At 51.1% G+C, this 15,244-nt stretch overlaps 1 protein-coding gene across 2 annotated transcripts in view; it reads right to left on the minus strand.

Annotated features, from left to right (window-relative positions):
- Nucleotides 1-3,442: 3,442 nt before the first annotated feature.
- Nucleotides 3,443-15,244, minus strand: part of LOC117000114 (serine/threonine-protein kinase TNNI3K) — a 28,600-nt gene continuing 16,798 nt past the window's right edge. The window contains exons 16-25 of one of the 2 annotated variants that reach the window (XM_033067503.1): nt 14,972-15,166; nt 14,545-14,649; nt 10,378-10,430; nt 10,159-10,211; nt 8,575-8,707; nt 7,200-7,309; nt 5,702-5,761; nt 5,363-5,532; nt 4,131-4,210; nt 3,443-4,030 (exon numbers count right to left, since the gene is read on the minus strand). In XM_033067503.1, the coding sequence (XP_032923394.1) occupies nt 3,960-4,030; nt 4,131-4,210; nt 5,363-5,532; nt 5,702-5,761; nt 7,200-7,309; nt 8,575-8,707; nt 10,159-10,211; nt 10,378-10,430; nt 14,545-14,649; nt 14,972-15,166 (1,030 nt within the window). In that variant the 3' untranslated portion in view covers nt 3,443-3,959. Of the gene's footprint in view, nt 4,211-5,362; nt 5,533-5,701; nt 5,762-7,199; nt 7,310-8,574; nt 8,708-10,158; nt 10,212-10,377; nt 10,431-14,544; nt 14,650-14,971; nt 15,167-15,244 lie in introns of both variants that reach the window. The other variant, XM_033067502.1, reaches the window with a different exon arrangement.

Raw genomic sequence — 15,244 nt, forward strand, 5'->3', positions numbered from 1 at the left:
CCTTGGGGACCCAGCCTTGCTGCTGGCCACACTCCAGGGCATTCTGGGCACGCGGAAATGTTGTTGAAAGTTGTCAAACCAGAACAATTCCAACAAGTATTTGTAAATGCATAAAGCCTGGCCTTGTGCTTTTGCTGGAGCCACCCAGGAGTGATCCATGGAGCCTCAGCTGAGGCTGCCAGGAGGGTGGTCGCTTCAGAGCTGTCTCAGCCTGGTGCTGGGTGCCCATCTCTGCTGCCCAAGGCTCTCCTCAGCCTTGCTGTGCCTCTGGCAGCACTGGGGCCCCCCTAGGACCCTTCTGGCCAGGCACCCAGGGCTGGGTGTGCAGCAGCCTCTAGGCACTCTAAGCCTGGGGGTGCAGCAGACTCAGCCCCACACAGAGGGGGATGGTAACTGCATGTTCAAGTAGGGGAAGGACACGGAATGAGCAGGATTTTGAGTGGAATGAGCAGGACTTTGAGTGGAATGAGCAGGACTTTGAGTGGATTGGTGCTGTGAGTCACTTCAGATCAATCCACGTGGAGCTGGAAACCCAAATGTGATCAAGTGGTTGCTGTGTGTTTGCTCCTAGAGGTGTTCCTGTACTAGAGATGGTTTCATTTGTACATCCAGTCTGCACACCTGCCAAGGACTGTCTCTGAGGGTTGTGTTTTCTGTGTTCATACCACACCTGTGTGTTCACTCAGCTCTATTAAATACCCGTACCAGTCTGTGCAGCTCCTTCAGTTTGTGCTGCTGGTTCAACTGTAGAATGACCCCTGGCAGTGCAGCAGGGCCTGAGCCTCGGTGTCTGTCTCTGCTTGCCAGAGGGCTGGCTGATGTTGGGCTGGGGGTTTGTGCCACCAAAGCTGCCTTGTGCAGGTGCCCCTCTAAAGCTCATGCTCAGGGCTGTGGCTGTGGCCACACCTGGGCAGCAATTCCAGGGTTACAGGTGAGCAAAGGCAGAGAGGGATGCACGGATTTGCCTTTGCAGAGATTCCCTGGGAGCCCCTCTGGGGCTGTAGGGGACCCAGGGCATCAGTGACGGCCTTGATGAACAGAGCAGTGTCACTGTAGGGAACTGGAATGCATAATACAACATCTACATTATATAATAATGAATAACAGTTCATTATTTAACATTCTTGAAACGTTTGTAAGTGACACTTATGTGTATGGTTGTAACAGCTGGGGGAAAGGATCCTGTGATTGGGAACACATATGTGGACTTCCAAAACATTAGTGTCCCTGTCATTTGAGCAGGCAGAAGTTTGGTAATAAGCAAAACCGAGGAAATGGATAATTGTACAGGTTTGGAAAAGCTTCCCATGGTCCTTTTTGGTCTCCTAGATGATGCTAATTAGTAATTAACTTCAAAGTGAAAAGTAGGTTGCACTTAGGGACAAACAAGATGTGCAGCAAGAAGTAAAAATGACTAATTACTGAAGTGAGCATATGTGAGCAAAGTGAACTATCCAACAGCGTTGCCACTGGCAAAACTCATTCTTGGCTCATCAGGAAGGCTTTTGTAGTGTCAGGTATTTTCAGCTGCCTGTCAGTAGCTCCTGATGGTTGTGCTCAGGTTTGTCTCACCCAGCTGGAGCCTGGTGACATTCCACAGCTGAGGAATGCATTTCATCAGTTCAAAACCATGCACTGCAGACACAGGATGGGAAAAGTCTAAAGTCCAGCTCCTGGAACTGGGCACCAAGCCCTGGCATTGCTGGCAGATGTGCAGTGGTGACTCAGACACCACCCAGGATGCTGGTGAGGACAGTGCTCATGCATCTGGGGCTGCAAGGACCTGGCTGGGAATTGCCTCGGTGCTTCTGGGGCTCAGCTGTACAAACCAGACACGACCAGCCGCTCTGCCTGCCCCTTGGGGCTGAGCCTCTGAGGGGCCCTTCTGTGCTGGGGCAGCTCTCCTGTCCTGGGTGTCCTGTGCTGTCCTGGGCCAGCTCTCCTGTCCTGTGCTGTCCTGTGCTGTGCTGTGCCAGCTCTCCTGTCCTGGGTGTCCTGTGCCAGCTCTCCTGTGCTGTGCTGTGCTGTGCCAGCTCTCCTGTCCTGGGTGTCCTGGGCCAGCTCTCCTGTGCTGTGCTGTCCTGTGCCAGGCTCACTTCTGGCTCCTGTCCAAACCCATGTCTGGTTGGACACCACATTGTTTTAATCTAGATCGCCTACTGCTGATCTGTTAAACAATTTAAGAAATCACTACAACTGCCAGGCACTGGCAGGTCTCCAAAGCAGGGTAAGAATCCTCTTAGCATCTCATTCTTGGTAAATATTTCACTGTGCTGGGGCTTCTCTGGGAACAGGACAGGCTACTTGCACTCCCACAAACTGCTTTGGAACATGTTCTAAGTATTTACGTTTTTCAGAGTTTGTTTGTTTTACTAGCTGATCATTCCTATGAAACACATTCCCCCTGAGCCTAATTTTCTTCTGTAGAGAGCAATTAACTAAGGCATTGTTTCCTTCAAGGAACCAGTAACTCTAATTAGTATTAAAATTATATGCAAGCACTTGTCTTTGTAAAGAGCTTTTAAACTAAAAAAGTTTTGCGTTCTGATTTTTTTGTTGTTGTTGTTTCCATGTGTTCCCCTCTGATGTGTTCTAAGAAGATGCTCAGGGGTGGCACCTGCAGCTCAGGTGTCAGTGAGTACACAGAGGTGTTAATGCACATCAAGTTTGCTTCCTTGCTCCACTTTTGTTTCTCTAATCCAGTTTAGTTTCTGGTTTTCAGGCCCAGTCACTAAATCCAGAGTCACTTCATGGTTACTTTAAGCAAGGAAAAAAGACAGAATGCAAAGATATTTGTAAGGAAAAAATTCCTGTTGGAAAAGAGTCAGTGCTGGAGCTGATTTTTCAGATCTGAAATGGATCCTCTCTGCATCATTGGTGTTTCTGGCCAATCTCTGTGCAGCCTCTGTCATCAGCCCATTCCCTGCCTGTGCTTCTGTAGCTCGGCCATGGGGAGCAGATCATCATCTGCCCAATTAGGGAGGCAATTCTCATCAGCACCCCTGATGCAGCTTCTCCCTCCTGCTCTGCCCCTCTTCCCTCACTGCATGCCCCTGCCAACCTTGCTTGTACTCCCAGAAAGAATATAACAGATTCCCTTCAGCTGCAGACCAGTCTGGGTGTTGTTTGGTGTGGTTTGCTGGAGCGTTATAGCTCCTCTTGTTCAGATCTTGTGAACTTCTTGGGCCGGGAGATTGCAGACAGGCTCCAGCAGATCTCCTTGTCAGCCCCATCCCAGCTTTCCTGTGTATTTATTCTGACATTTCTGTTGTCCCAGCAGTGCTGGTGTAAATGGAACTGCACCTGAGACACGAGCCCAGTGGGGCAGTGGTAACCCCTGACAGGCACCAGGGGCAGGGGTGGCAGAGCTGTAACAGCTTCTCCGCAGTCAACTTTTCAGTGAGTGAAACAGAACAAATGGAAAATGACCTCTAAGCTTTGCTCAGTGACATCTTCCCCATTTTTATTACTTCAGCACTACTGAACCTATGGCAGAAGCATTGTCAGAGCCCACCACGCAGTCCCAGTTCACACTGTCACACTGCTCGAGGCCTCATTGCACACCTGCTTCAGGGATCATGGCTGGAAAAACAACATCCTCAGAACCATCACAGACCCCTGCCATCAGTGGGAAACACTGATTGCTGCCCAGCCAGGAAGGCAGCCCTGCCTTGGCCACACATCCAGCGTTACAGACAAATTTTGTTAATTTGTAAAAAACCCCAGAAAATAACAGCATGATTAACTCTGTAATTGCTTCTAGAGGAAGAGCTCAGCTCCTGCTGCCCTGCCTCTGTTCTCTTTTTTAATGCCCAGTGGTCAGAGCTCTGCTGCAGGGCTGCTGGTGGCACGGGGTCAGCTGAGGGACGTGCAAAGCAGAATGCAGGACAGGGACATTGCCACCACCACTGAGGCTGCTCAGGGTGGCACTTGGGGCTGGGCAGGGGGATGCTCCCTCCTCAGCTGCTATCCTCCAGGCTGCTGCTGCAGGGGTGGAACCTCATGGTGCTCAGGGGGTCTGACACGTACCCTGTGGGGCAGAGGGGGTCACTGCAGCTGGCACCGAGAGCCTGGGCCCCACCTGCAGTGCCAGCACCATAACCTGGCCGGGCAGCACGCTGTCTGCTCACCGTTTTTGTCCACGGGGGGGTACTGGAAGCTCCTTCTCATGTCATCCAGAGACAGGCCCTGGGAAGGGGGCTGCCCAGTGCTGCAATTCAAACAGGACCTGTCAGTTTGGGTAAGACTGATGGTGGCACATCTCCAGCCCATGAGACACCCACGAGACACCAGTGAGGGGCCACAGCAGTTCAGTAAACAAAAAGCAAGAATAAGCCATGAAGTGAGACCGTGACCCCAGGGCGGCTGGCACTGTTACTCTCCTCAGAGTGCCTGCCCTCAAATACCCTGTGTGGGGCTTCACAGCTGCCTCTGGATTGCCATCCTGGAAACAATTCCAGGCATCAATCCAGGCAGGGGCACACATGGGTTCTATATTATTGTACCATTACTGTAATTTCACGACCATAAGGCGCACCCCCCGGGAGTCGGCAAAATTTGCAACTTTGTAGATCAGATAAGGCGCACCGGACTATAAGGCGCACTTTTTTTTGCAGTGAGGCTCCACCCCCAGCTCCCCCCGCGCGGTTTCTGGCCGAGGCCCCGCCTCAACCTGGCAGCCATTGGCCCCCGGGACTGCCTTCACCTGACAGGGGCCGTGCCGCGAGCCACCGAGCCACCCTGGACCCGGCAGCCATGGGTCCCTGGGACTGCCTGGACCCGGCTGGGGCAGTGCCCCGGGCCCCCTGGCCTGCTCCCAGCCGGCTGCTGTGGCACTGCTGGCTCCCCCCGTGGCTCACAGCTCACACTTCCCGTTTGGCAAATTTCGCGACTTTGTCCATCAGATAAGGCGCACTGGACTATAAGGCGCACTTCCGGGTTCGAGGGAAAATTTTAGTCAAAAGGGTGAGCCTTATAGTCGTGAAATTACTGTAAGTGAATACCTGAGGTATTAGACCCTGCCACTGGAGATCTGGTTTCCCCAGGGCAGCCCCCATGTTCCCAGGGCAGCCCCCGTGTCCCCAGGGCAGCCCCCACGGCCCCATGGCAGTCCCCATGTCCCCATGGCAGCCCCGTGTCCCCATGGCAGCTCCCATGGCCCCAGCACAGTCCCCATGGCCCCACGGCAGCCCCCATGCCCCCATGGCAGCCCCTGTGGCAGCCCCATGTCCCCATGTCAGCCCCACGTCCCCCTGGCAGCCCCCATGTCCCCCTGGCAGCCCTGTGGCCCCATGGCAGCCCCCAGAGCCCCCCTGGCAGCCCCCGTGCCCCCCTGGCAGCCCCGAGGCCTGCCCGGACCCACCCCAGCTGCCAGGCCGCGCAGGCCCGCGCGTTGAGCGCGTACTCCAGCTCGAAGCGGCTGCGCAGGGCGGCCACGTGGCTGCGGCCAGGCCCGCCGCGGCCCGCCAGGCAGTCCGAGGAGGACGAGGGCGACAGGGACCCGCTGCTGTTGCTGGAGGCTGGAGACATTAACTGGATTAAAAAACACAAACCGTTATGGCGTATTTGCAAGTCCTTTCTCACCTCCCGTTGGTTGTATCCCACTTTTCCCCAGACTTTCCAGCAGCTCCAGAGCTGTTCTCAGCTGTGGCCACTGTCCCTGTCCCCAACTGCTGGCACACACAGAGCTCCCCTGCCTTACCTCAATATTGCACAGACACTCCTCTAACTTTGTGACAACTTCTGAAAACTCTGGTCTCCCCTGTGAACACAACAGGAAAACCAGAGCTGGGTTGAAAATGGAAGGGGGCAGATCTGGTGTGATGAGATTGACACACAGGGAAGGGAAGAGTCACAGTTCCCTCAATGTGCTCTGAATTTCCTGGCACAGCTGTCAGTCTGCCTGGGGATCTGGTGAAACCTGAATGTGCTGAGCTACAACGTGAAGAGGTGTGTGTTTGAAATTCATCTCTTCTTCTGTAACAATTAGATCTGAGCTAATGCTGACTAGCTCACAAAAATGCTATCGATACATGATTGGCTCTGCTCTCTAGGTTGATTTCTCTTTGCCCATCAGGAGCTCAGACACAGCCTCAGCAGGGATGAGCAGTGCACAAGTTCCTGGCCAACCTGCCTGTGCCACCCTTGGCTGTGAGAGTTTCACTTAATAAAAATAAATGTTTACTTCTTAGAGCCCTGAGCCTTATGGCAAGTTGTCTGGATCTAATTAAAGCTCATCAGCCAATGAAAAGGGCTTCTCAGGAGATGCTGCTAATCTTCTAATCACCAGTCTGCCTTTGGAAACAACGGCTGTCAAAAGTTTCTGGAAAACAGATGTTCAAGTACCTGATAAATAGAAACAGGGACATGGCACATGGGAACCAGTTTTCAGCTGGGATGATCCTTGATTGAAATAAAAGACAAATAAAATGATACATTTTCTAATTTGGGGGCATTTCATGGCCATCCAGCAAAATCCCTACAGTCTTTTTTTTTTCTTTAAACTGAGCAGACCTTATGGAGAATTTTGACCTGTGAACACTCATTGAGCCCCAACACTCACCATTTTCTCCATAAAAAATGGTAGCAAAAAAATTCTAGTAAAGCAAAATAGAGCCTAATAAAGAAGAGTAGCAAAAAAACCTTTAATAAAAATAATTTTGACAAATTTTTGCTCCCATCTTCTGCAAAGTTCTGGCCATCCAGGAGCTGAGTGAGCCATCAATTGTTTTACAGTTCTGTCCTGAAGCTCTAAAACACTGGCAAGATGAAGTGAAACCGAAAGGTTTCTCCTTACAGGGCTGAGTGGCTGTGGGAATGCTGACAAGACACAGGGACTGCACCCATCTCAGTGCTTGCTTAAGTCAGCACTTGAATTTGACACCTCATTAATAAATTTAAAATGAATGTGTACTACACGCTGTCATTTGCCATTCCTTACAAAAATCTGAGAGCAGCAAGGAATTTTCTACTCATTCTGTAACAGCTCAAGTCATAATCAGCATTACATATTGATTAAGTTTTGTTGAAAGGTGAAATGTTAATTTATTTTCCTTCTCAATTCACCAACTCTCCATATTTCCTGACATACCCCGTTAACTGCCTGGGGGCTTTCTGCAGCGACTCTTCCCACGGAAATGTGATTTTTGGGGTGTCAGGCAGGGCAGTGTTCCCATTTTCCCTCTGCTGGCTGCACTCACCTCAGGACAGGCATTCCAGCCCCTCATCAGCAAGGCAGAGATGGGCTTGGGGATGGAGTAACCGATGGGGGGACGGATATGGTGATAGGCCATGTCTGCTGCTGCTGCTGCTGCATGGGACAGCCAGAGACACGCCAGCAGTCAGTCACACCAGCCCAGGGACACCCCTGCCCACTGCAGAGACACCCATCAGCACCCATCACCAGCCCAGGGACACCCATCAGCACCCATCATGAACCGAGGGACACTCCTGCCCACCCCTGGGACACCCATCAGCACCCATCACCAGCCCAGGGACACCCATCCCATCACTGGGACACCCCTACCCATCACTGGGACACCCATCAGCACCCATCACCAACCCAGGGACACCCCTGCTCACCCCTGGGACACCCATCAGCACCCATGATGAACCCACGACACCCCTGCCCACTGCAGAGACACCCATCAGCACCCATCACCACCCCAGGGACACCCCTGGCCATCACTGGGACACCCATCAGCACCCATCACCAGCCCAGGGACACCCCTGCTCATCCCAGGGACACTCATCAGCACCCATCACCACCCCTGGGACACCCATCAGCACCCATCACCAGCCCAGGGACACCCCTGCCCACTGCAGAGACACCCCTGGCCACCCCTGGGACGCCCATCAGCACCCATCACCACCCCAGGGACACCCCTGGCCATCACTGGGACACCCATCAGCACCCATCACCAGCCCAGGGACACCCCTGCCCACCCCAGGGACACCCCTGCCCACCCCTGGGACACCCATCAGCACCCATCACCAGCCCAGAGACACCCATCCCATCACTAGGACACCCATCAGCACCCATCACCAGCCCAGGGACACCCATCCCATCACTAGGACACCCATCAGCACCCATCACCACCCCAGGGACACCTCTGCCCACCCCAGGGACACCCCTGCCCACCCCTGGGACACCCCTGCCCACCCCTGGGACACCCATCAGCACCCATCCCACCCCTGGGACACCCCTGCCCACCCCTGGGACACCCATCAGCACCCATGATGAACCCAGGACACCCCTGCCCACCCCTGGGACACCCATCAGCCCCAGTCACCCCCTGGGGGATGCTGTCCTGAGGCACACCAGGGAGATGTACCAAGGAATGGCTTTGCAATCCCAACCATGGTGTGACAGACAGACAGACAGACAGACAGACAGACACCCTGCAGTCAGAGTCTCTTATTCCCAGACCCAGACAGGACAGTTCTGTGCCTTTCACCAAATGCACTATCTTACACTTAACGACACACTTCAGTAAGACATTGGTTAGAATTACACAGGGCAGCTACTGCTGGAGTTCAGAGAGATTTAAAATCCTGATTCCCTGGGCGTGTTACCTGGTTTGAGGTGAGCAAAGGGGATCTCCCCTGTGAGCAGCTCCCAGAGGCACAGAGCGTAGCTGAAGACGTCGGCTTTGATGGTGTACCTGGTGCACTGGGTGAACACCTCCGGGGCCATCCAGCGCAGGTTCTGTGCCCAGGGACAGCCCTCACACTTAGCAGGGTTTGCTTCCTCACACAAGCACCTATTCCTGCATTTCTGTGTTTGCTTTCCTTTGTTTCCTTACTGCCTGCCTCCATCACTCCATAAAATAATTGGGAATCTGCCAGGGAAAGCTTTCACCTGGCTCACAAGATCCAGTCACTGTGTGTGACATGAAACTGCACTAGCTTGGTGCTGTCTCAGCTCCAGAGAGCCAGGCTGAGCTGGTTTAAACATCTCAGTAGGCTGAGAACAAAAACAGAGCCCAAGGATCTGGAGACCACATCGTGTGGTCTGAGAGGTATCTGTTTATATCCATAGAGCAGGAATTAGCCACTGCCAACAGCTGCACTGCACTGGGGGCTGCTCTCTGGGGTCCTGCAGACCCCCAGTCCTGAGGCTGCTTCACAAGCAACCATTCTCCCTGGGGTGATGGGTTCTGGTGGATTTTCAGAGTCCTTGTGCTCCTTACTCTCCCCTCACACAGTGAGTGCCAGTACAGAGTGTTGAAGAGCTGGGCCTGGGGCAGCACCTCCCATCCCATCCCTGTACCCCATCCCTGTATCCCATCCCATCCCATCCATGTATCCCATCCCTGTATCCCATCCCATCCCATTATCCCATTATCCCATTATCCCATCCCATCCCATTATCCCATCCCATTATCCCATCCCTGTATCCCATCCCTGTATCCCATCCCATCCCTGTATCCCATCCCATCCCCTTGATCCCATCCCATCCCATCCCTGTATCCCATCCCATCCCATCCCATCCCATCCCATCCCATCCCATCCCTGTATCCCATCCCATCCCATCCCATTATCCCATCCCATTATCCCATCCCATCCCATCCCATCCCATCCCATCCCATCCCATCCCATCCCATCCCATCCCATCCCATCCCATCCCATCCCATCCCATCCCATCATCCCATTATCCCATTATCCCATCCCATCCCTCATTAATGGTGGGATGATGTGAACATTCCTGGCAGTGACACACAGGACACACCTGGAGTCCAACCCAGGAAGAAAACCTCTGTCCTGTAAATCTGACTGTGAGCAACAGGCTGTTGTGAGGTGTGAAATAAGGGAACCAGTGCTGAGGAACTAATTCCCTGTTAGAATAAGGAACCTCCTGCCAACAGCATGGGAGTGGGGAGGAGTGGATTAAAAATAACTCTTTAGTAAGGAACTGGAGCAATAGAGTTCCAAAGGCAGCCTTATAGAGCATTGTTTTCTGCTGCAGATGTTATATATTCCCTCATCTCTGCTATTAAGGACAGAGGGAAAAAAAATAAAACCAAGACAGACTGAGAGAGATTAAATACTACACCAGTCCATCTTTTCCACCAAACATATTTCCAGTGTCTTCTTCTCCTAAACAGTGTGTGCCTGTATGTTTGATACTAATCATGTGGAACAAAACAAGGAACAAACCCCAGGTTGTTTTGTCATGTTGTCTTCATCCAGGGATTGCAGAAATCGAGATTCTGAAACAGAGCAAGAAAAAGAATTACTCTCAGGCCAATAGAGACACACACCTTATTATACAAAAATCCTTCCTTAAGTACAATTCCACAGGACCCTCCCAGTAAGCACATGTTTAGTTTTAGAGAATTTGGGTTAATTTAGAAGTGTTCCATAAAAGCTCCTTACCTCCAAAATCAGCAACTACTGCGTGACCATCCTCATACAGGAGAATATTGTGACTGGGGAAAAAAACCCAAACAAATTATAGGTAATTATTTGATAGTGTCTTACAGATGGTGAAAATGTGATAGTTTGGGGGTCATAGCTAAACAATCTGAGTTCAAATCACCTCCTTGGGTAGCTAAATGTCCATAGGCACATCTGGTATTTATTGTTAGAGAGTACACATTACCCCTGAGAGGGCAAACCAACCCTGGACTGATTCACATGCTACAAATCCAGAGAGAGACTTTTAGAAATCGGCAACAAAAACACAGAAAGGGTTTCAAACAAAATGGGAACCTGGGGAAGGACCCAGATGCTGCTTTAGCTAGGGCACAAGCTCCCAGGAGCTCTGGAGATAAAGGTTTCCCTGCCCCAGGCACTGAACCTTCACAGCACAGAGCAAATCACAACAAAAGCAATGTGGACACAATTCCTGCTCTCAGGATATTTATCAAATGCTGTCTGAGCCAAGAAAATTCAGAAGAGTGAAAAGTGTATGAAGAACAGAAATGAAAAAGTTGGCAAGGGTTTACACAAGGACGGAAAATGGAAGAATATTGATGGTCTCAACAAAAAGCACAACTTTGTCATATTAGAGCTGCAGACACAAACAAGAAGAGTCAAGTGAGGAACACAAATTTTACCAGATTACAGTTTTAGGACAGAAAAAATTTAAGCTCTCCCAAGCAGGACTCCCACAAATCACTGTCTTCAAGATTTCCACCTTCACCCCAGCCCAACCCTTGGGATGATAAATTTAACCATAAAAATGTAACCATGGCTCTCTTGATTTATATTCGATCTGATTTTAGCTCTCATATGTACTTTCCATCAAAATACTGACATGACTTTAGTATGACATGTGGAATTGTTTTGAGACCCAGACCACATGCTGAATGAAAATATGAATCAAACACAAGGCTGAACAGAGACTGTAGGTACACAAACCACACAAAACCTCACACTTTGCTGTGGTCCTTGCTCAGATTTGGCCCCTGTCAGTAGGGACAAGAATTATCACCATGTCTCAGTGTGAATAAACTGCACTGAGCCCTAGCTTGAACTTCAGTCTATTCCAGATAGATAGACTTGAATAAATCCAACTTGACAAGTCAGGACATAATCAAGACCTAGGCTGACAGTTTTTGTGGAGGAGCAGAGAAATGAATTGAATTCCCTCTCTCCTCATGGCATGCATCAGCCTTCCACAGAATCACAGAACCCTTGAGACTGGAAGTTTCCAGCCTGTGAGCAATCCCCACCTTGAGTGCCACCTCCAGCTGTTCCTTGCACAGCCCCAGGGATGGGAACTTGTCCTGGGCAGCCTCTGCCAAAGCCTGACCCCCTTTCAGGGAGGAAATCCTCCCTGATGCCCAACCTGAACCACCCCTGGCCCCAAACAGAGCTGAACTGCTCATCCTGGTGCTGAGTGTTCTGATGGGCACATCTGGAGCAGGAGGAGGCTCTGGGAGGGATTTGTCAGCCTGGTACCTCCAGGGAACACTACAGCCACTGATTTTTCTTTTTCAGAGTAAAAAAATACACCCCACAGAAATAAGGCTTGGAAGGTCCATCTTAAAAATGCTACTATTGCCTCAGTGGCACTTGAAAATTTGAAAACCTCAGGTGAAACAGGTACTCTTAAGCTTGTGTTTTGAGAAATACAGCAAGGAAAATCAATTTTGAACTGAGCTGGCAGAAGACTAATACTGAATTCAGCAGAATCAGAAATTAATTCTCTTCTGTTAAGAGCACAGAGGGATGGCAGAGGTGAGAGCAGGCATTGTTCTCCGGGGGAAACCCAGGGAGGAAGAAAAGGAGGAGTGTGCAATCACCCTGGCTTTGTGAAAGGACACGGTTCTGGGGTCTGCCAGGCACTGAGGCTTCTCTGTCCCATGGCAAGAGACAGGCTCAGGTGTCCCTTTCCCAGGGATTTGGGCCATTAAAGGATCCCTCTGCCTTTAACATGCTGTGGTGTAATGAAGAGCAATGGATATTTTAAGATTTCACAAGGGATATTTCAACAAAGAGGAGTCGCAGACTCCGTCCCCGTTGCCACCAGGCTGCCATCCTCTCTCTCATCTCCCTCACAAGCAGCTCTCAGAAGTGTTCACAGACAGCCAGAGTCATCAAAAGCAGGTCAGTCACTCAAAGGCTTCCTCCAGCCACATTCAGCTCTTATGGCTTGAATTAAATGGATACTAAAATGGTCTCTCTTTTATTAAAGTGCTGTAATCATCGTGGCTGCCATCCCTCACCGTGGTGTGAGCAGTAATAAGGTGATGCATGTCACCATTTCTGATGGCTGAAAAGCAAAATAAACCTCCCAATTATTCTTCAAAGGGAAGGATAACCCCTTTTCCAGGGTAGAGACACGAAAGATTAATTTTCTTCTCTATTCTGTCGAGCCATATTGCAGGTTTATTTAATGCATTATGTGCAGTGCATTAGATTTCAGAACTCACAAAGGTGGTTGAGTTATGTGGAAATTTAAGGCAAAAAATATGAGGTTCCTTTGAAGCCACTGGCAAAACTTAACACAGAATTTCACTCTTAGTCTTTCTCTTAAGCTGTTGCAAAGATTTTCATCTGGTAATTGTGCCTGTGGGGTGGCTGGGACTCATGCTGCAAACACGACTCCTGCTCTCACACTGAACTTTCAGAAGTTGAGCTCTCAGCAGCACACATCAATGGCACCAACAACCCCAGAGCACATCATCTTCTGACCCTCCAAACACGGCCTGTGGGAGTTCTGTGGGCTCTCTAGGAAGGTACTGGTTTGGGTTTTCTTTTGTGGGAATCATTATTTAAAATCCTTCAGTGCAGAACCGTTCTTCTAAGAGCCACCAAGGCATGGAGTGGCCCTGGGAGGTTTGAGTCTTGTCTGCCCTGGTCTGAGCCTTGCTTGCCCTGGTCTGAGCTTTGGCTGCCCTGCTCTGAGCCTTGTCTGCCCTGGTTTGAGCCTTGTTTGCCCTGGTCTGAGCCTTGGCTGCCCTGGTCTGAGCCTTGGCTGCCCTGGTCTGAGCCTTGGCTGCCCTGGTCTGAGCCTTGGCTGCCCTGGCTCTGGCTCTTGTTTGCCCTGGTCTGAGCCTTGTTTGCCCTGGTCTGAGCCTTGTTTGCCCTGGTCTGAGCTTTGCTTGCCCTGGTCTGAGCCTTGCTTGCCCTGGTTTGAGCCTTGTCTGCCCTGGGTCTGGCTCTTGGCTGCCCTGGTCTCAGCCTTGCTTGCCCTGCTCTGAGCCTTGCTTGCCCAGGTTTGAGCCATGCTTGCCCTGGCTCTGGCTCTTGGCTGCCCTGGCTCTGGCTCTTGGCTGCCCTGGCTCTGGCTCTTGTCTGCCCTGGCGCAGCCCCAGGGCTGCAGAGCCGGGCACAGGGCTGGTGGCTCAGGGGCAGGGCTGTCCCGTGGAACAGCTCAGGCTGTGGGCTGGCAGCCTGGGCAGGGCTGGCAGCCTGGGCAGGGCTGCAGGGGTGTGAAGGTGTCACTGGACAGTGCAGGATGCCACTGCCCGCTGCTCTGGAGGCTGGCAGAGCTGAGGAGCACCTTTGGGCTTTAGGGACGTTTCCATCTCCAATCTTGCAGCCAGTGCAGCTCAGGTGCCTCATGCCCTGCTGCTGAAGCGTGCACCAGGCATTTCCATGGCTAGAGGACAAAGTACAGATCCCTGCAGACACCCAGGGCTCAGTGCTCCCAGGACACCACCAGAGATGGGTGAGTGCCTGGTCCTGTGCAGATCCAGCCCCAGAGGGGAGCAGCCAGAGCTGCTTTTGCTGTAACCAACAGCCAAGCAAACCAAGCAACACCCAAACTCAGAGCCAGGGGGAAATATTCACAGTGCAAGAGACAAAGCACAGGGACAGAGATGAAGTGATGAGGCAATGTGACAGCAGGGCTCAGGATGAAACTGAGCACTGAAAACAGAGGTTCAGAAAAACAAACATGCAGGAAAACATTGTCAGTGACTGCAGCCTTCAAGGACAGTCATGGTTCAGCAATTGTGATGTGTAGGGGTTTGTATAAAACCTCTGAGATAATTTTCAGTTGAGTGCTAATGAGACACTGGGGTTGCAGGTGTCCCTGTGGCTCTGAGCTTTCATGTTGCCCAAATTTTTAGGTGAAAGACAGGAACTGACCTGTTCAAATCCCGATGTATGATGGGCTGTGTGAGGTTGTGCAGGTACTCCATGCCCTTGGCCACATCTACAGCAATGATTAATTTGGACTGCAGATCAAGAATTCTGTATTTTGTAAAAAAATAAAAGATTACTTGAAGTTAATAGTCAGTTGAAATTATTCTTACCTGTAAATCATGGAACATTTAAAATTGTTTTACATACAAAATAATGTTACATAATCTATGTAAAGTAAATCTATATACTGTAAAATAATGACAATAACAACTTTGTGATCACTTACCAATTTACACTGTACACCCAATAAACTGAGCCAAAGCTCAATATTTCCTAGTGTGCTCCCTCTCTGTTGTCCTATGCTGAGATGAATTTTTACAGAGATTCCCTGCTCTTCCCAGCTGTGTGAGCAGGTGGATGAGGGCAGTACCTCTTCTGCTCGTGGAGCAGGGAGAAGAGCGATCCCCCGGAGATGTACTGGGTGACAATGGCAAACTGGCTGGGGTCGTCCAGGCAGGCTCCCACGAACTGGATGACACAGGGGTGGTTCAGGCGGCAGAGGATGGAAACCTCCCTGCAGAACATGTCCACGTCCGACTTGGAGCAGTAGGTGTTGGCTCGGTACCTGGGAACCACAGGAAGGCAAAGGTGTCCCAAAATGTGGGCTTGGCAAACACCTCAAACCAGGTCACTGACAAGCAGG

Source organism: Catharus ustulatus, chromosome 9 (assembly GCF_009819885.2).
Source record: "Catharus ustulatus isolate bCatUst1 chromosome 9, bCatUst1.pri.v2, whole genome shotgun sequence".
Classification (NCBI taxonomy): Eukaryota; Metazoa; Chordata; class Aves; order Passeriformes; family Turdidae; genus Catharus; species Catharus ustulatus.